Source organism: Vanacampus margaritifer, chromosome 10, assembly GCF_051991255.1.
Source record: "Vanacampus margaritifer isolate UIUO_Vmar chromosome 10, RoL_Vmar_1.0, whole genome shotgun sequence".
Taxonomy (NCBI): Eukaryota; Metazoa; Chordata; class Actinopteri; order Syngnathiformes; family Syngnathidae; genus Vanacampus; species Vanacampus margaritifer.
Window position 1 is genome coordinate 23603859 of NC_135441.1, and position 20142 is coordinate 23624000.

The 20142-nt window shown below is 39.4% G+C and overlaps 4 protein-coding genes and 1 long non-coding RNA gene across 5 annotated transcripts; 3 read left to right on the forward strand and 2 right to left on the reverse strand.

Moving 5' to 3' along the window:
* Positions 1 to 1041: 1041 nt before the first annotated feature.
* LOC144058758 (uncharacterized) lies at positions 1042 to 1851 on the forward strand. The gene is made up of 4 exons (XR_013295477.1): positions 1042 to 1105; positions 1371 to 1490; positions 1592 to 1694; positions 1774 to 1851. It is a non-coding gene; the product is annotated as an uncharacterized LOC144058758 (long non-coding RNA).
* Positions 1852 to 2207: 356 nt separating this feature from the next.
* On the forward strand, positions 2208 to 4490 carry LOC144059078 (fibrinogen-like protein 1). Its single transcript, XM_077577914.1, has 7 exons — positions 2208 to 2288; positions 2406 to 2574; positions 2645 to 2813; positions 2896 to 2993; positions 3348 to 3436; positions 3548 to 3735; positions 3825 to 4490. The coding sequence occupies exons 1-7, from the start codon at positions 2217 to 2219 to the stop codon at positions 4021 to 4023; spliced, it is 984 nt and encodes a 327-aa protein (XP_077434040.1). The 5' UTR covers positions 2208 to 2216; the 3' UTR covers positions 4024 to 4490.
* A 2435-nt stretch (positions 4491 to 6925) lies between these two features.
* LOC144058777 (N-acetyllactosaminide beta-1,3-N-acetylglucosaminyltransferase 2-like) lies at positions 6926 to 8326 on the forward strand. The gene has a single exon (XM_077577296.1). The coding sequence runs from the start codon at positions 6926 to 6928 to the stop codon at positions 8324 to 8326; it is 1401 nt and encodes a 466-aa protein (XP_077433422.1).
* Positions 8327 to 10852: 2526 nt separating this feature from the next.
* eif1ad (eukaryotic translation initiation factor 1A domain containing) lies at positions 10853 to 12696 on the reverse strand. Its single transcript, XM_077578097.1, has 5 exons — positions 12484 to 12696; positions 12205 to 12316; positions 11846 to 11954; positions 11662 to 11770; positions 10853 to 11569 (listed from the first exon to the last, which is right to left on the reverse strand). The coding sequence occupies exons 2-5, from the start codon at positions 12289 to 12291 to the stop codon at positions 11365 to 11367; spliced, it is 510 nt and encodes a 169-aa protein (XP_077434223.1). The 5' UTR covers positions 12292 to 12316; positions 12484 to 12696; the 3' UTR covers positions 10853 to 11364.
* A 294-nt stretch (positions 12697 to 12990) lies between these two features.
* Positions 12991 to 19867, reverse strand: ctsf (cathepsin F). The gene is made up of 14 exons (XM_077578096.1): positions 19479 to 19867; positions 18483 to 18593; positions 18145 to 18226; positions 17625 to 17680; positions 17416 to 17488; positions 15893 to 16006; positions 15612 to 15760; positions 15412 to 15508; positions 15254 to 15334; positions 14095 to 14214; positions 13960 to 14024; positions 13781 to 13871; positions 13616 to 13674; positions 12991 to 13502 (listed from the first exon to the last, which is right to left on the reverse strand). Exons 1-14 carry the CDS (start codon positions 19719 to 19721, stop codon positions 13428 to 13430), a joined length of 1416 nt encoding a protein of 471 aa, XP_077434222.1. The 5' UTR covers positions 19722 to 19867; the 3' UTR covers positions 12991 to 13427.
* Positions 19868 to 20142: the final 275 nt, after the last annotated feature.

Consider the following 20142-nt stretch of genomic DNA (forward strand, 5'->3'; position numbering starts at 1 on the left):
ATTGTGAATATTTGATTATTACAATTCATAATCAGTTATCATTTTCCATCAATGTAACGTTTGTCATGATTGTATCAGTACAGTAGAACCTTGATGTACACGTTTAATTGATTTACTTGTACTGTATGTGAAATACATTTTACACAACAAAATGAATTGAAATGTCATGAACGCTGTATATCAATGGCAAAAATCAACAAAACTACTTCTGTTGCTTGTTGTAAATGATGAAAGATAGCGCTGTGTTGTATCAAAACAATAAAAGAGAAAATAAAGAAATAAACATAGAACCAGTATTTGTATGTTAAATTGAGAGTGTGACATAATTATAAATGCAATATTAACTATGTATATTATATTTACTAGACAATGTTTACTATGAATGAAATTAGCATTATGCTAAGTTGAACTGTTGTTTTGAAGATGTAAACGAACTACGGAGTGCCCCACCCAGTGCTGCAAATGTCAACATAAAGGTCCTAAAAGCCACATTCAATTTCATTTTGAGGATTCACTATATGGTCAATGCATTCTCTGTAGCTGTGCCAGCCGGTGATTAGTAACGACCAAAGTCCAACATAACATTTCTGGAAGACACCAGGAAGTGACCGTGAGCGACACTGTGAAAAGAGTGACAACGTTGTGTCGAGGAAAAAAAAAAAGAAGCTAAAATACCGGTATGATTGCTAATTCTTACTTTGACTATTGGCTTTGTCCTCATTTCATCCATTTTGCCTTATTGTCTGTGTTGTTGTTGTTGTTGAATATTTCCTTCAATCACTTTTGTGCTAGTCTAATGATTGATTGTGATCACACAAGTGGTTAATTTCTAAGATTTATGCTATAGCAGTCCTGTTCCACAACACTAGAATTTACCCAAACCTTATTATAATTCTATAAGGTATCTAGTAGACCTTACAGAAGTTATATTTTGAATGCTATAATTTACATTGTTGTTATCCATGAATACATTCAAAATAGTGTCGTATGCTGTATTTAAACATTATACATACACATAATAAAAAAAAAATTCTTATTTTCACAGATGGAGCTTTACATTGCGTTGATAGCAGCCAGTGTGGTACCGTTGTCCGCAGCAGAACAGGTAAAAACCGGCTTAGAAAGAGCAAAAATTTAAATTTTGCGCTTCTAAAGAGCAAATAATTATTTTGAGCGAGTGAGTGACTTTCTGCCAAAGAGACGCAGAAGGGAGACTGGTCTGCCAAATTAGCAAACACGCACAGCCTAAAATTACACCAATACAAAAATCAGGATCCGCCGGCATTTGTGCCGACGGCGACTTATATGGAATTATTTTGTGTGTTGCGCTGTGTTTTTTTTTCTTTTCTTTTTTTTTATGTTTGTTGCAGGCCAGCCTCCTTGAAAGTCTCCTCTTGGCCACGATTCAGCGTCCCTGGCTCTGGGGTGTCTACGTTTTCAGCGTCGGACTTCCCGTTATTCTTTTCATTAGCTTCATGTGGCCTGACAAGGTACATCGGACTTGATTTTTTTTTTCCGTCTCTTGCTAAATTAGAAAATGATTTGACTCGGATTTGGTTAGACGTCTAACATCATGCCTGTTGAAATGTAGAGATTTGGCCCCCCTGACCAACAATATTACTATAAGAAGTCTGATGACGTGCAACCAGATGACCCTGAGATGTCACAGGAGAAGCAACCAATGCACAGCGCCGGTAATTCCATTTCAAGTGAGGAGGTTCTCTCTGAAGTTGAATAATACTTGCAAAATAAGGCGCTCTTCTCTTGTGTTAGGAGAAGCTGACAAAACATCGGCAAGACGACGAGACACTCATGATTGCCAGAGTAACTGTCGCTAAGACGCGAAGATTCAACAGATCAATGGACCCCTTTTGTTGTTCTTGAAAGCCCCCCTCCCAAAAATGTGACAAAAGAAGCTGAAGTATCAGCAAACAGCAACTGATTTCTTGTCTTCTTTTTCAAATCGACTCGCTCAAACATAACAATACACTGTCTGGAGCTTGTGAAGTGATTCATAAGTGCGCACCTGTTCTTAATATTTCCTGCATACTTTGAAGGTTTTATCACTGCAAGTAATCCGGCATTTCGTAAGTATCTTGGCCCTGGATTTGTTATGTTGGGAAGAAATAGAAAAAAGAAAAAAAAGGGGAGAAAGAATAGTTTTTCTTCCCCATTTCTGTGGTTTGACGTTTTATGCACAACAAACTCCGACGAGGATGGCCGCCGCACCGCTCCGTCTGCAAGGCCTTCGTTTCACGGTCTTCCTGATTTGCTTTCGTTCCCTCTGTGTAAGTCTCACACGTGTGTATTGTCCTTTATGGACTGTATGGCTAACATGGTCGTATTAAACTAGCACTATTGGAATTTGTGACAATGATACCAGCTCTTTTGGTACACTTGTGAAGGCGTCGGACCAATGTCAAGAGGAAACGATGAGACTGAGGGAACAGGAGAAGCTACTGAAAAGTCAGCTTCAAAGACAAGACTTGCTGCTACGCAGACTACGACTGTTTCACCGCGCTGGCAACGAGGCAAATGCAAGCGTTAACCAAACCCTTCAAACGCAGCACGAAGGTCAGGATTGCTAAAATACGTCAACAAGCTCAAGCATCCGTTTAATACGTCTTTATTGATTTTTTTACAGTGTTGGCAGACTGCTCCCATCTCTACACTTCTGGCACTAAAGCCAGCGGTTACTACAACATCCAACCGCGTGGCTCTTCTGCTCCCGTCAGAGTCTATTGCGATATGAGTGACGGAGGCGGTTGGACTGTGATACAAAAAAGGATTAATGGAGCAGAAAATTTTACCAGGTGTGTCTTTTGTAGCCTCAAGAATGGAATGAATACAAATCAGACTGCATGACGACAAATATCTTTCTTTCTATCTATCTAGACCATGGGTGGAATACAAGGATGGTTTTGGAAACATGGTTGCAGACCTCGGGGAGTTTTGGCTTGGCAATGACAACTTGCATTCTATCACTTCACAAGGTCAGCATGCTTTGATCACGAGCTTTATACGTTCGTTTTTTTTTTACCAAGCATTATACATTCGTTGGGATGTGAAGCGTGCTGCAATTGTTGGTTCTTTGTATATTTTAACAGACTAATATCTATAGTATTTACCTAGTTTTGTCCAACTGTTCAGAGACTTTAGTTGCCAACACGAATGAGTTAGCACTTCATCTCCCTCGCCTCTATTGTCCGGGATTTATTTATTTTTAATTAACAAGACATTTTTTTCAACACTTGGCAAAGGTTTCTACGACAAAATGCAACTTCTAAGTGCCTGACGTGAGGCTAATGCTGAGAATAATGTTCTCTTTGTTCATCTGTTTGTTCTAGACAATTACACACTGAAGATCCATCTGGAAGATTTTGAGGGTAACCAGCGTCATGCCGAGTATAAGAACTTCAAAGTTGCAGATGAAAAGGTGTTAAGATCATTCGTCATCAATCAACAAATCGATCAATCCCACCCTTTTCCTTTTTCTTGACCATACATGATCTTCCTTCAATTCAATCATCCTTTCTGTCCTTTACAGGATCACTACAGACTCACTTTTGGCGCCTACTCCGGCACGGCAGGAGACGCTCTGTCCGGGGATTACCAGTTGGGTGTGTCAAACTGGGCCAGTCACCAGGGCGTCCCATTCAGCACCTACGACAAGGACAACGACAACTATGAAGGCAGTTGTGCGCAGGAAGATAAAGGAGGCTGGTGGTTCAACAGGTATACACTTAATACTTTTTTCTTCAAATGTTGTCTTATGGTGATAATGACTTTTACGCCATCACATTTAAAAACGTTTCTCCCCCCAGGTGCCAATCGGCCCATCTTAACGGCAAGTACTATCCCGGCGGGTACTATCGTGCCCCGACAGATGACGGCGTGGTTTGGTACACATGGAAAGGATGGTGGTATTCCCTGAAAAGCAGCATCATGAAACTACGACCTGACCGTTTCAAAATCCACCCTTTGGACGACCCCAACGTTGTTGGCGGGGATCCTCTGTCTTAAGTCCAACTTGGGTTACGGTGCCTTGACATACGAGTACCGTTTATCTGTCCCATAGACACGGTCACGACTCTTCAGTAGGATGCGGTGATGTTAACCACCATAAGCCTCTGCATGTTGTCATATAATCGGTTGAGAATTTGTTTCAAGAAATGCTTGGAGTTGACATTTTTTGCTCATATCAAAGCACAAAATTATCTGAATGACAGCTTTTATAAAAATAAAAATAAATCACGGATCTCTAGGCATCTCTGTATTTGTAGTTTTTATCATAGTGGATTCACCCGCAAGTGTTAAATTTATTCTCACCGTTCAGTGGATTTATTTGGTCGAAACCTGAATTTAGCCACATGATGAGTTTACACATTTTTACAGCTTGAACACAATACAAATAAAAATAAACCGTTCACAACAGCATAAAGACGTATAGCACACAGTTGTGTATCAATATAATTTCAATTTTGTCTTTTCCTGGTGATTATACAAAGCAAGCCAAAAAATACAGTTCTGTCATGTATACATTATGGCAAGATGAAGCAATAAAACATATCAATACTGCCTTTATTTTGTCTTAGATCATTGATTGTAACATTGCTTGTCAGGTTTCATTTTGGCGAATATGTTGCTGACAAAACGTGCTGAGTTGGATTCTCCTACTCTCCAAAAATTTGGTGCGATTGTGACCGTAAGTGCTTGAATGAGTCCTCCGAAGGAACCCACCTTTTACCTTCATAAAGACAGCAAAGAAAATGGATGGATGACTATATAACACTATATTGTGAATGTTAAGGTAATTGTGGTTGGACTTCCACGTCGAGGCTCTGTCTCTTGCTAACTAGATTTTATCTCACGACTGTTTCAAAGTGGCTCGTCTGCCCAAACCAGGCATTTGACATACCTTGGAGGATGTTGTAACTATTTTTCAACGTTTCTCCAAGCTGGAGCCGACAGCTCGAGCGCCATCGCATCGAGTGGCCTGCGGAATGTTGGGCCACTTCTTTTCAATGGATGTATGAAGATTCTGGATAATGGCAGGAACTGGAAAAAAAAAATCGGGCGTATACGCCCATCCGGAGCCCGCCAAGCATGCTTGATGCGTGACTTGCCCACGCGAGCATGTTGCAATTCTAAAAGGAGCACAAAAACAGATTCCAGTCGAACCTGACGGGGGGGCTCTAGAGTGATTTAACGAATAATATATGCATAGGATACTGCTCTTACTTTCGAAGAAACAGTTGCAACATTTAATAAGCTGCTGGACCGGTCCCGCAGGGGGGGCTTTCAGGCGTGGGGGCGGGGGGGGGGGGGGGGGTCAGGGATGTTTCTTTCCCCCTCTTAGTGGGCGGACCCCTTTTGCACATACCGGCAGCTTTCTACATATACTTCCCCAAAGAAACTTTGGTTTCAGTTTATCTCTCCCCTGACATTGGAAGGATGTCGTCGGTCAACAGATCAAATTAGTGAAATATTATTTCAGCCAGTGAGGAACAATCGGAGTCATCACTATAGAAGTGTTTCAGTACTGGAAGAAAGTCTTGGGCCAAAAGAGGTGAGCGGAACAAACTGAAGTCTGAATTTAAAAATATTATCTAAGTAAATAGTCAAACACACCATGTGTAATCAATTTCACATTTTATGTTTTAACATAATAGGTTTCACATTTTGACGCGATAAATTATGGCGCCAACCAAAACGAAGCAATTCCTTCCAGTTCAGGTCAGGCAGAGTCCGTTTTGTATCTTATCAATCAAAGTTTCTAGTTACGAAACTATGTTAATCTTATATTGATACTGGAGGTGCAATAGGTAATCAACAACTAATCGATTATCAAATGAATGATTAATTGATTAATAGTTTAGATACTTTTATTTTCATTTATTTATTTATTTTTATTATTTATTTATTTTTCTGGAGAGCTCAGTATTGTTCTTTTTTTTTTTCATTAAAAATTTTGCAAATGTTCGGGATTTGTGGCAGCAATATGTCTGTTAAATCGCTTTTCGATCTTGTACTTTACACACGTCAAGAAAATTGAGATTAAACCTAATTAAATTCGATTCGATTTTTAATATATTCACCGTCACGTTCAGAAAATTATGCTAATCAAGGAATGTTTAGTTGAAAAATCTGTGTTCAAAATGCAAAGTGTCAGGTGATTAATTTTTTTAACCGTAATTAATCGCATGACTTCAATAGTTAACTCATGATTAATCTCGAATTTTATATCTAAATGTACAATAAAAATGTACAGTAATATAGTATGTAGTAATATAGTATGTGGTATATTTTTTTCTTCTAAATTTCATAATCTTAACATAAAACATAAATAAAAGTTAAACTAATAGAAATATGGCTACATCATTTAGTCATTGATACAGTAATTTCATAATTCATAAAATTGAGTTAAAATGAAAAAGATGTGCTGTAAAAAAACGAGTGTGATATTAATTTGTGTTGGTCTTTTTTCTGCCACTAGATGGCACAATTGCATTTGTAAGACATTGGTGACAGCACGGTACATTTTTCTTTTCATATTAAGAGCTATCTAATCTTTAACATAAAGTAACTTGTGAAATTCTGCACATTTTTAAGATGGTAAAATACAATTCGACCCCAGTCTCCGCGTTAAAGGAACTTTAAATTAACTCAAAATGAATGCACTTATTTTTAGCAAATTTATAAATGTAGTACTTGCACAACTCCTGTAAAATGGACTGTGACTATGAACTCAGTGAGAGGCAGGAATTCTTTAACAAAGTTTTCAGATTCTCTTCATTCTTTGAAAACCTCGTTGAGTACAGGAAACATTTCTGACAGCAGTCAAAAGAAGGCAGCCAACTCACCTCAATTACAAACGACGCGTTCACCGCAAACTATTCAAATATTGTTGCTTATTTGCAGCTGAATGGCGCGGTGCCACCGCCGCTGGCGTCGAAGGCTGCTCTGCGTGTGCAGCCCGTGCATCTGCCTGGTCCTCCTGTTCCTCTACCTCGGCATCATGGTGTGCGCAAACGTCAATAAGATGGCATCGCAGGTGACCATGAATACAATGCATTCTCTAAACAGTCGACACTTTGTGGCACCGGGAAGTTTGAATCATAATAAAAGCTTTGCCTCCATGCCTAAAAGTTTCTGGAAGCTCCACGAAGAGGCTTTTTGGAACCAACTCCAGGTGGCCATTGACCGCCATTTCAACCCCATCCTGAATCCCCAAAACGGCCCCAGGACGTCTCAGAGTAAGACCTTTCACGATTCCCTTCCGAAGCCGACCTTCTCGGAAGTAGCTGGCTCAGATCCCATGAGGGGAACGCTAGAGCAGCTACCGCAGCAGATGCGAGACTTTGTGAGCCACATGAATCGGAGAAACTACCCGATCGTCATCCGGTCTACAAACGGAACCTGCGGAGCAGGAGCAGTCGACGAGAAGGAGCCGGCGCTGCTCCTCTTCGCCATCAAGTCGACCGAGCAGAACTTCGAGAGCCGCCAGGCCATCCGACAAACCTGGGGCCGAGTGGGCTGGGTGGCCACACGCGGAAACAACAGCAGTAGAAGACAGGAAGTCGGCGGGTATATCCGTCGGGTGTTCCTGATAGGCAAAGAATACCCCCAAGACTCTTTATGGGATGTTTCTAAGTTTCTGCACATGGAGGGAGAACAATACGGCGATATTGTACAGTGGGACTTCAACGACACTTTTTTCAACCTCACTCTGAAGGACGTTCTGTTCTGGAACTGGTTCTCCAGCCATTGCGGCCAGACCCGCTTTGTATTCAAGGGCGATGACGACATTTTTGTCAACACGCCAAACATGATCACCTACCTCAACCGCCAGCTAGAGAAGCCGCGCGCGGAACGCACCATGAATGAATTCATGGTCGGCGACGTCATCGGCGCAGCTGTTCCCAATCGAGTTCACCAGTCCAAGTACTTTGTGCCAGATAGCTTCTATAAGGGACTCTATCCCACCTACGCGGGTGGCGGCGGAGTGGTGTACTCAGGACAGCTGGCTAAACGTCTTCACGAAATCTCTAGGAGAGTTCACCTCTTCCCTATCGATGATGTTTTTGTTGGGATGTGCATGGTCCGGCTTAACGCGCACCCCATCCACCACCCGGGCTTCCTCACTTTTGACTTCCCTGACAAAGAAGAAGAGGAGCCGTGCGCGTACCACAGGATCTTATTAGTCCATAAACGAAGCCCGACGCAGCTGATTAAACTGTGGGATCGTGTGTTGAAGACACGGGACCAATGTGGGCATGTGCCACTGAGGGTTTCTACCAAGAAGGAAAATCAATCGAAAGCATAGTTGCAACACTGATTAGAAACAGGTGACGTTCTAACTAGAGATGGGACGTTTGACACTGAGACTCCGGAGCATGTGTCAGCCGAGTGAGACAGACTGCTCGAAACAATGTATCAAAAGCCTCGATGAAATCTCTGTGATCACGTGCTGATGACGTATGCGGCTTTATGCGCGCTAATGAGATACCGGAAATTACGTAACTGATTCAAACCTTTTGGCGCGGTGTCAGGCGCACAATTCCCTCATGTAGATATTTGCTTCACTTTATGTTCACCTGGAAAAGTTAGTTATTCGGTATGTTTCCAACAAAAGTACTCCCACAATGATGCATTTAAAGTTTCCAATTATGCATTATTTTTTATTTTATTTTTTATTTTTATTTTTATTTTTTTTACAGGAGAGCTCAGTATTGTTCATTCGATTTGACATCATCATTGCTCTCCTTTTTTTTTTTTTTTTAAATCCAACAAATCAATTAAAAAAATTTTAATGTTTTTTTTTTTTTTTTTTTTTTAAATACATATACATATATATATACACATACACACACACATATATACCCTTTTTTTTGTATGTGGGTGAGTATGTGTATGTGCGTGTGTGTGTGTGTGTGTGCGTGCGTGCGAGCGTGTGTGTATTCATCAGTTCACCTAAAGCCCATTAAAAAAAAATCCCATACTAATAATATAATATAATAATAAATTGCCAGATGCAGAAACATCAATGTAAAAAATGCATTATTTTTTAAATCGTGTGTAGAAGATACAGGCTTGACCCAAGTATTTCCCACCGAGTTGCCATAAGCGCTTCTCCAAGACCCTCAGTCACATCTCCCAAAGACTGATGTTGAAATACTTGTCATCTGGCTTCACAGCGCACTTGTGTCATATCCAAATCATGTTTATAAAAATCGAATGAGTAACAGGACATCACATTGAACCATAGTACTGGTACAGTGTCAAAATATTGCAACACGTGTGTCCATGTGTACCTGATGATCATTAGACAGACACAAATGTAAGACTGAATGTACTGGTGTTATGTTGGAATATAAATCAATCAGGTGAATCACTTTGAAAGATTATAGCTGCTATGACTCCAGCTGACCACCAGATGTCACCGGTACGATCTATCTTATGGGGCTTTGAAATCTTCCGACTCTTTTTCCCAAATCAATCAGCCGAAAGCCTCAAAAGCTTCACAAGGCTTCATTGTCCCATCTCTAGTTCTAACTAAAAGGTAGAATATCACCCAAACCACACCTGAATCATTAAATGTTGGTCATGACGTCACATCGTTCCCTTCTAAAAGAATGTCAGAATTTTTTCTTTCTTTCAGAAAACACAACAAAAACTGATCACACTGTACTGTTTATGTGTTAATAATTTCATTTAAGGGGAGCCGATTTTAGCAGCTGAGAAATTTAAGGTAAAAATAATAATTTAGTCAAATATGACTTACGGCTGTTATCTTAAAGAGGGTTACGTTACGTGCGTCGTATTGCATTTCAACTGGCAAGTTTAGTTTAAAAAATAATAATAATAATAATAATAATAATAGCCATGAAGGAAACTCAGACATAATTTACTTTTCTGTTGCTTGAATTAACGACACAAAAGTTTTTTTGTTTGTTTTTTTTTACATTAAAATTGATAGCATCCTGTTAGCTAGCAGGCTAGCCGTACGTTTTGCTAAAATAAAACTGCTCAAACATACAACCAAACATTTTATACACACTGTACCTGTGAGAAAATGTCCCCCGTAACTTCTGTGGCAGGTTTGGGTCCCGGCTGTCCATTTAGAAGTAGAGTTCTTACAAACGTGGATAAAATTCTGACAAGTGTCGGACACGTGACACCGGAAGCTCAGCAAACGGAAATGCTAATTAACTCGTGTCCACCCTAAATAAACACACCAATAAAAAAAAAAACGGAAAATGAAACGTCATCAATATGTAATATAGTTGTATTATTTATTAACTGTTCATTATTTGTGTAACGTATTGTATTATTTTTTTGTACAATTGGCAGTATGCGCATGTTTTGTTATAAGTTTTGTGAAATGTAAGACACGTCACGTGGAAAGTTTGAGCATATTCGATATTCTTGATAGCAAGCGAAAAAGTCAATATACTAGTCATCTTCATACTACTAGTAGCTACTATGAAGTGTTAGTCTGTAGATATTAATGAAAATAATTTTATGAAGTCACGACTCCATTGTGCCATATTTACCATTGTAAATGAGAACATCTTCAGTGGTGTCCAAACTCGGTCCTCGGGGGCCGGTAGTCCCGCAGGTTTTGGATATTTCTCTCCTCCAACACAGCTGAAGCTCATCAGCAAGCTCTACTAAGCCTGATAACAATCCTGTTGATTGAAACAGGTGCGTTGGAGCAGGGAAACCTCCAAAACCTGCGGGACTACCGGCCCCCGAGGACCGAGTTTGGACACCACTGCAGTTCTAGTGAGATTTACCACGATGAAATAAAGTCATTTTGTAAAGAGTTTTTTTTTATATACAATCTCCATGAGTGTTTTGTTTTTATTGCAAAACAATATTGACACAAATACTATACAAACCAGCCTTTGTTCCCATGAGAAAACTAAATTGTAGTAATTTATTTCCCAAAAGGTTGACAAATGCTTCAAAATTAATTAGTCAAGATATAATCAGGAACGAAAATGTTTTTTTTTTTTTGACATAATATGAAATTAATTCAACATTAACACTAAATGGGAATCATTTTGATACAACATAAATTCAAAATAGTTTGTAAGCAGTAAGCAAAAAACAACAACATACCAACACACAATCACATGATTTGTCGTCATTTCCGTGAACCCCCCCAAACAATTTTTAGCTTCATGACATTCAAAACGTGGGCGCCCCCTGCACGACAATTACAAGCAAGAACGAGCCCAGCCGTTAAAGCGTCCAGCGACTTGTGATGTGAAGTTTTGTAAGAAAACCAGAAGCTAAAGGATCCGCAAAAAAAAGCCGCAGAATTGTCCCAAGATGAGTCCGTGGCCTCTCTCACTGTCATTTTGCATCCTCTTCATCGCTGTCCTCTTCATCTTCACTCTCACTGTACTGATAAGTACAGCGGTTGGTGTTCACAAACAAATCATCATCATCGTCGTCGTCAGAGTTGCTCGCGCTGGCCTCCTTTTCGTCTTTCTCCTCGCTGTCGTTTTTCTCGCCTTTCTGTTGGTTGGTCTTGTTTTCAATCGTGAAGCCTTCGGGCCTGGACAAAGTCAATCGGGACAATTTCACTGAGCTATGTTGAGGTGAAAAGAAACAGCACTGAGTGTGTGTCGTGGTTAACTTGCCACACACCAGAAATGCCGTTCTTGTAGGTACACGATGTGATCCTTGTACAGAATGGAGCTGATTTCCGCCTTCACCTTCTCTCCCTCCTCGATAGGATCCACGATCACGTAGTCGCCTGGATGTGAAGAAACAAATACTTAAGTGTCTCACATTTTGTGGCGGGTCAATAACTTCCTGTCCTCCAACTCACCTCTCTTGATCCAAATGTTTTTGCGGAACTTTGTGGGCATGCTCACCAGGAAAATCTCGCCCTGAGCTGTGACAGTTTCATGGAGGTTGTTACCACGGCTACCAGTCACCTACAAGAGACAGCAAGGGGGAATATTTGAGACGGGAAAAGGCTTTATTTCAGTATCAGTTTTGAAAATGATTTCTAAAAAATAAAAACACCCCCCCTCCTCCCACCCCACTTAACATGTGCCATAAAAAAAATACAGTAACACTACTTATTTCTCAGAAAACTGTTGTGTACTTCCGTGCTTTGTTCAGTAACATCAGAACAAAAAAAGAACACCAATTGGTGTTAGCCACATAATAAATCTTGCAAACCTTCACTATCTGCTGGTTCTCCGTTGGCACGACAAAGTCTCCGAGAACCTCCTTGACGACGTGCTTGCGTTTAGTGGCCTGTGACATTATCAATGTTCGCTTTGTAAGCCACCTAAAGAAATAAAACCAAATACGATTAGAACAGTTAATCATGCAATTTCAAGTTAAGCCTACTCGATCTTTCATTTTAAATGTGAATTGTAGCAACTTTGAGGGAATTCCATCGAGCACAGAAATTGACCAACTTGGCCGAGTTAGCGATAATGTTACAAAAAGTACCTTGAAATAGCGGCAGCCTTTCAGTAGCTAATGTGTCCTTGAATCTTGCCAGGGTGCTAACGTAACTTAAAAACAAGCAGCTGTACTGAGAGTTAAATTGAACCACATGCGTTTCTGTCACCGGTCCACTTCACTTCCGGGTAACATTCGATACCTTCTTCTTCGTCGTCTTGGTATTCTTCTTCTACGTTTTTGGAGGGTTGAAACCAATGTTAGGACACATTACCGCTACTTACCATTTTGGAGTTTGGGCCGCAGTCACTTTTATTTATGCATTTATTAAAAATTAAAATGTATATACTGTATATATAATAAAACAAATATTTTTGTCCTACTAGACCTTTATTCCCCACATCGTAAGACAAATATCTGTAATTTATATACCCTCTCCCCCAAAAATAGCATCTTAACTTAAACCTCAACAAAGGATGACACTGCACAAACTCGTTTTATCTACTTGGTTAAAACACGTAAATATAAGTTTAAAACAACAAGAGGATACATTCGTTTTATTTCCACTTTCATTTATTTTCTTACCATTTTCCAGCAGATAAAGCAAACCACCCAGTTCAAAGTTAATGTTTACTCAGCTAAAGATAACAAAATAGAAGGTAAAATTCACAGCACAGTGGCCTAACTATGACAAGTGCCTCATATAGAAATTTACTGTCAGACAAAATGACTTAAATCCAATGTTTGACATAAAATTAAATACAAAAGCACATCAAATATCTAAAATAATTTCAATAGCTTCTTTTTAAGTTAGTAACAGTAGCTCTAGCATAGCATGCATTTCAAGGAACACTAGTCTGGTTTAACAGTAGCATCACGAGGACATGTGAGTGCGGGAATGTTGCGCAATCTAGGTCAAATGAGTGTGATCGCATGGAATTGTCTGTGTGCTGGAGAGAGCAAGAGGGTGCAGTATTGTTTTTGTTTTGTTTTTAGTTGACAACAGCGGACGAAGCCATCCTGTTGATTCCGCACGCATTGGAACCTCTGTACAGGTTGTAGTAACCCTGTGCGAGAGAAAAGCATGATCATACAACAGATTACGTTTTATTATACGCCTATATTTTTTATTAAAGACTGAAAAAAAGACTTCTCTTCTCTGCCTTGGGTTTGTATTTACCTGCTCCCCGTAATCTTCCCCCCAGCTGTTTTTAATGGCCCAGAACGGAATGCCCTTACCTGAAACAACAGAGCACACAATTATTTATGATTAATACTGTTGACAGTGAACACAATTATTGAAATCATGAAATGTAAAATAAGACAAAATAATAAAATCCCTTACGGTCTCCATATCCGACCAGAAGCACTGCATGGTCAATCATCCAAGGGTTACAGAAGATCTTAAAAGGATGGGATACACCCTTCCTGTAAAACTGCACAGTAAGTCAAATTAAAGCAATTAGACATCCTAATCATTTCTTATTTTTAATTAATAAAATAAACGTTGATGGTTTAATTTACCTGCATGGCGAATGCATTCAGAGCAACAGAGATGGGTCCGTTCTCAGCCAACCAAGCTGCAATTTCTGAGAGGCAGGACATTGAAGTGAATCCATCGCATAACATTTTGCTTTTTGCATTGACTTCTGACCTCACCGTTCTCATCTTTGGACAACTCCACAGAGCTGTTGATGTAGGCGGCCACCTTCCTGCTGGTGAAGTCGCACCTCTGCTTATGGCCAGTGTAGGAATAGTCAGTCTCCAACTCCAGACCGCCTTTGCCACACATGCCGGAGGGCCACAATCAGATACACTGGCAATGTGATGCATCGCTCCAGCACAAAGCTCAGTGGAAGTCAACCTTGAATATTTCTTGACAATAATATCTTATATGTGACCTCACTAGCTAAATATGACATTCGGATTAATGATTTATGACATTTGTGGAATAAGAATTATAAGGCAAAATCCAGCCATTTTTACCAATTTCAGGGGGCGGCCATTTTGCAACTTGCTGTCGACTGAAGATGACATCACAGTTGCTCAAGGCTCAGGCAACGCCCAATCACAGCTTACCTGATTTTTTAAGCTGAGCTGTACAGGATCGGTTGTTAGCTGAGACCTGAGCAACTGTGATGTCATCTTCAGTCGACGGCAAGTGGCAAAATGGCCGCCCCGTGAAATGGATAAAAACGGCTGGATTTTGCTGCAGAACTCATATTCCACTAACGCAATATTAACCAGAATACCATAATTAGACTAGTGCACTACTGCATAGAACATATTATTGTCACACAAAAAAATCAGGGTTGACTTCCCCTTTAACTGATTCACTGCTATTGACGGCTATAGACGTCAAAAAATTCATTTGAACTATTTCTATTAGTTTAACATTTTTTTCCACTTTTGTTAACAAGAGTATGAAAACCTAGAAAAATATTGTACATTTAGAACAGATATAAAATGTGTGATTAATCGTGAGTTAACTATTAAAGTCATGCAATTAATTACAATTAAAAAAAACTAATCGCCTGACGCGATTAAAAAAACAGAGAAAAGATTATTAAAAATTAGGGGCGATTATTTTTTTTTAATTGTAATTAATCGCATGACTTCACCAGTTAACTCACGATTAATCACAAATTTTATATCTGTTCTAAATGTACAATAAAAAAAAAATATATATATATAAAGTTTTCATACTCTTGTTAACAAAAGTGGAAAAAAACGTTACATTAATAAAAATTGTTCAAATGAATTTTTGACGTCTATAGCCGTCAATGGCAGTGAATGAGTTAAGCACAATATGAATTACCAAGATTCTCAATTGCTTCGTAGGCATTTGACGGCAACCCGCCTCTGCATGCCTGGTCCAGCCCATCACAGTCAACCAGCTCTAAAAAAACCCAGAAAAATAAAAACCAACTCATGCTTATAATTCATTTGAAGTAAACGCCTTTCAGTGTACACTACCTTGTTCGGACAATGACTGCAAAGTTCCGTTTTTCAGAAACCACTGCCCTTCAATGTTACCCGTGACGGAAAAAGCCCAGCAAGATCCACACATACCCTATAAGACAAACACACATGCACGTCAACACAAAGTAAGGAGACTTCATTTAGCCTTTTATTAGCCACATGCTAATTTAGCGCAACTTCTACTGCCGTGCTACCTGGTTCTTAACAGGACTAACTGCACCATGATCCCTCCAATCCCAGCTGGCAGGGGCGGGGCTTCGAGCAGAGGGGGCCAATTTCATTGGCCGCTGAAGAGTCCACTGGCTCAGCAGCGGGTTCAGGTACGTAGAGCGAAATTCATCCTCTGCAAGCGAAGAGAAAGAAAGCAGTTTATGTATGACTATCTTCTTTTTTTTTTTTTAAAGAAACACTACATCAACAAACAAAATCTAAGATTAAGTTGTGTGGCAGCATATGCCAAAATATGTATACGCACCAGTTAGGTCACTGAACTTGGTGACGCCATACTCTGCAGATCCTTGATCCAAAGACTGGAGTTTTGCCGCGGTCTTGACATTCTCATGGAAGATCTGCAAGCGGCGGTCAGCCTCTACAGAGAGAAATAAATAATACAAATATGATGCATTCACTGTGTATATTTCAGAAACGTAATTTATTTACATGAGATTGCAATGACTACATGGAAAATCACAAGTGTAACATTAAGTTCATATACTGTGTTGATTTTCTGCATTGTAATGTCTACTAAAAGTTCACGTGAACATTTTTAACTCATTCAAACCCAAAGACGTGTAAAAACTCCCCCCCCCCCCCCCCCGATATAAAAAAAAACTATTATGCAGCTTCTGACATAAAGAAGCACTGGTAGTTATTTAAATTTAAAAAAACGACCAGCAGGTGGCAGCAGCGTATAGAAGATCAGCTCGGGCCATGTTGCAACATTCTCTTTTTGTTAGTGTTTTCCCCAGGAATGTGAATATTGATGAAACTTATCTATATTTGAATGCTAATTGTTGCAATTCAGTCAAAATCCAGTAAAAAAAGAAGAAGACGGGAGCGAAGGGGGTTGCTTCAGTGAAAATAGCTGGGAGTGAATGCGTTAAAAGGGAAGTCAACCAGTTTTTTTTTCATTTTGCAGCAATTAGTATTAGAATATAGCTACGTTTCATCATTATTCACAAAACTGTTTTTGCAACATGGCCCTGGTTGATCTCTTATACTCTGCTGCCACCTTCTGGCCGTTTTTTTGTAATAACTACCATTGCTTTAACCCTCCTCATTAGGTCAGAGACTGCATCAATGCCTTCTGTATAATGTAGCATAAAAAACATGGCAATAACTAAAATAGAACGTTTTTATACGTTTTTGGGAGGAAATGAGAAAGCGGAAGTCAACCCTTTTTCTTTTCTTTTTTTACAGTAATATGTTCTATGCAGCCCCACTAGTCTAAATATGACATTCTGGTTAATATTGTGTTAGTGGAATATGAGTTAAGCAGCAAAATCCAGCATTTTTTTTTTATCCATCTCAGGGGCGGCCATTTTGCCAATTGCTGTGGACTGAAGATGACATCACAGTTGCTCAATTGCTGTCGACTGAATGTTACTCAGGGCTTAGGCAACGACCAATCACAGCTCACCTGTTTTCTGAAGCTGAGCTGTGATTGGCCGTTGCCTGAGCCCTGAGCAACTGTGATGTCATCTTCAGTCGACAGCAAGTGGCAAAATGGCCGCCCCCTGAGATGGATAAAAACGGCTGGATTTTGCATCATAACTAGTGAGGTCACATATAACATAATGAATGTTTAAGGTTGACTTCCACTTTAAATCTGATCGGACATTTTACCTTATTGTAAGCCTATAGGAAAATAATTAGTGGTATTATTGCCGAAAGTTACAAATGAAAAGCGGTATTTTCAGATGAGGCCTTGGTGTACAACCCCACATTCCTTCATATGCAGCATAAGACATGTGGAATGTACACCAAATGCATACTCACCCTCCTGTGTGTTATAGACTTTATCGTATTTAACCATAAAGTCTTTGAAAAGGCCCAGCAGCTCCACAGACACCTGGTAAATAAAAAAAAATAAAAAATTGAAACACACACGCTCATCTTATCCTCAGATTCAACATGTTTGGAACTATTTACTTAACAACCACATAGTTAGATTGTCAACTGATTTGAAGCATGACATTTTTTTTCACCTCCAGGGGCTGGTCAGGGGAAGCCTCCTTAACTGCGGTTGTTTCTTCTGGTACAGCTGGTGAGAAAGAAGTTTGAGTAAATAAGTCATTGTAATTGGTCAAATGCAATTTTTAATGTATATAACTGGAAATCATAATGAACACAAGGCCCGAACGGTTGGCAACAACATCTTCTCTTGCTTGTGCTAAAAAAGAAAAAGTAAAAAAAAAAAAAAGTACTGGAAAAATACCAGAAATCTGTTAATAAATAATGAGGAATTGAAGAAAATGCAAGTATAAACATCACAATCCACGTGCCTTGACATAACAAGGGTTATGTAAACACAAATATCATGTAAGGATGGTTTGGAACAAGCAACAATGCAAATGACCAAAAATAAAAAGAACATATTTTTTCTCCTCCTGAGGCAAATTGAAATGTTCATTGTTGTCCATATGGAAATAACAATATGCATTTAAAACTATGTTCATCCCCCCCCCAAACCCCCCGCCTTGGCGGTATTTGCTAAATCTTACTTACCCTTTGGTTGGCACTTCTGTTTGAGCAAATTCGACTTTGACTGCCAGGGGACGTCCCAGATTTCAAACACACAAACCTCGGTCTAGCGGGAAAAACAAAACAAAAGTGCATCCAGAATTCTTTGAAATTGTTTTTTTTTTTTTTCCTTTCCAGCAAGTCACTGATGCAGTGTCAACATTTACATTGAGCTATTTTCTGCCTGTGGAGCTGAGAAAACAATGACGGACTGAAAATAAAATAGCTGAGTGTGCATGTCTGTGGTGTCATGAGATCTGATGTCCAGAAACAACTTTTTTTTTTTTTATTTTTTTTTTTTTAAACCAAAACAGACAAACTACCTTGAGCTGTTGTAACTCGGGATAGAAGTCACAGGTTCGGAGCATGGAGGATTTCTTGCACTGAGTATTACTCATCTCCACTGTTATAGTGTAGCGGATACCCTTAACCAGCTGGAAAACAAAAAAGACAGTTTATTTAGTTTATTTTGATATAACAAAAAAAACTTCAGTCACTGAATCATTTATGCAGATATCTTGTACGAAACAATATTAGGGCCGTAGTGAAAAGAAAAGAAAAGGACATTTGTAATTCCCCCAGTCAATAGTGTATATATTAGATAAATTACAAAGTCATAGTATAGTCATAATAAACTTAAATATAGTAAAGTAAAATTGTGACTTTTTATATCACAAATAGATAACTTCATGATCATAAAATTGCATCTTCATCTTGAAAATATACAACTTTGTCCTAAAAAAATATACGACTACTGTCACCAAACTAATTTCAAGATTTTATGAATTTCTACCGCAAAATTTTTTTTTAATTTCCACAGAAATACTACTTTAAAATACAGAATTTAATCTAGAAAGCATACAATTGTATTCTACTGATTTTTTTTCTTTAATCTTGAAAGTGTGCAAATTGATGCAAATAAAAAAAAAAAAAAGAGAGATGACTTTAATCTCTTAGTGCACATTCTTCAGGTTGGCCCAAATTCCTTTTGTGTTTCACTGCTGAGCTGCAGCCGGAAGCTTCTTTCTGTTGTTGAACTTGATCTGTCGCATGTGACCACAGCGTGACAAAATGCAGTCATTTGGAAACTGTCAATTCACGCCATTTTACTTTAAGTCCTTTATGGTTAGGCAAAACAAGAAACGCATTATATTAATAGTAAATACATATCCCCCCCCCCCCCCCCATAAAAATTGCATTTAGGTCAATCAGCGTGTACGAAGCAGCCTATTTTATTGTTTAAGGTGACTACAGTACAAGCCTGACGCAGTTTTAAATTCCAACAGATAACAATCATAACAGGGATTTATTTTCACAACCTGTTTGGTTGCGGACACGAGTCGGCTGACTCTCCGGAGGTGCATCGCGTTGGAGCCCAAATTGTAGCGCTCCTGAGCGAACTGCAAAACCTTCTTCAAGCCGGGGTCGGACTCCGTCACCCGGATTGCCGAGCCTGGAGGAGCGAACAGAGGCCGGTCCATGTCCTCACCGAGCCCGAACGCAGCGCCGAGTACGGTGGCCAATGCCACCACGCAGAAAAGCCCCCGACACCCCATCGCCATGTCGTTATGAGAAGACAAGAGGCTGTGCTTCCAGTTTGTTCCGCTTATAAATCTGTCAAGTTGTCTTTCTGCCAAAACAATCAAGTTTTTTTAAGCAGTAGGAAGAGAAGCTGCTTGTTGTTGCCAAACAAAATCATGGGACGGCTTTGTGGGAGGAGCCAGTGGTATCAGCAGCGCGGTGCGTTCACGAACATACGCACGTAACGTTACGTTTCATGAAAATGACGAAAGTATTCTTCAACGGGTGCATAATATTGATGATAATAATAATAATAATAATAATGTATAAATTGCATTCTTGCCACACGCACGCTTTCACACAAACACGCTTATTTAGCATCGCAACTTCAAAGGTTTTACATGTTAATGTTATGTATAACACAATTCTTCAAATCTTTAAGGTTATGATAAATTACATAAA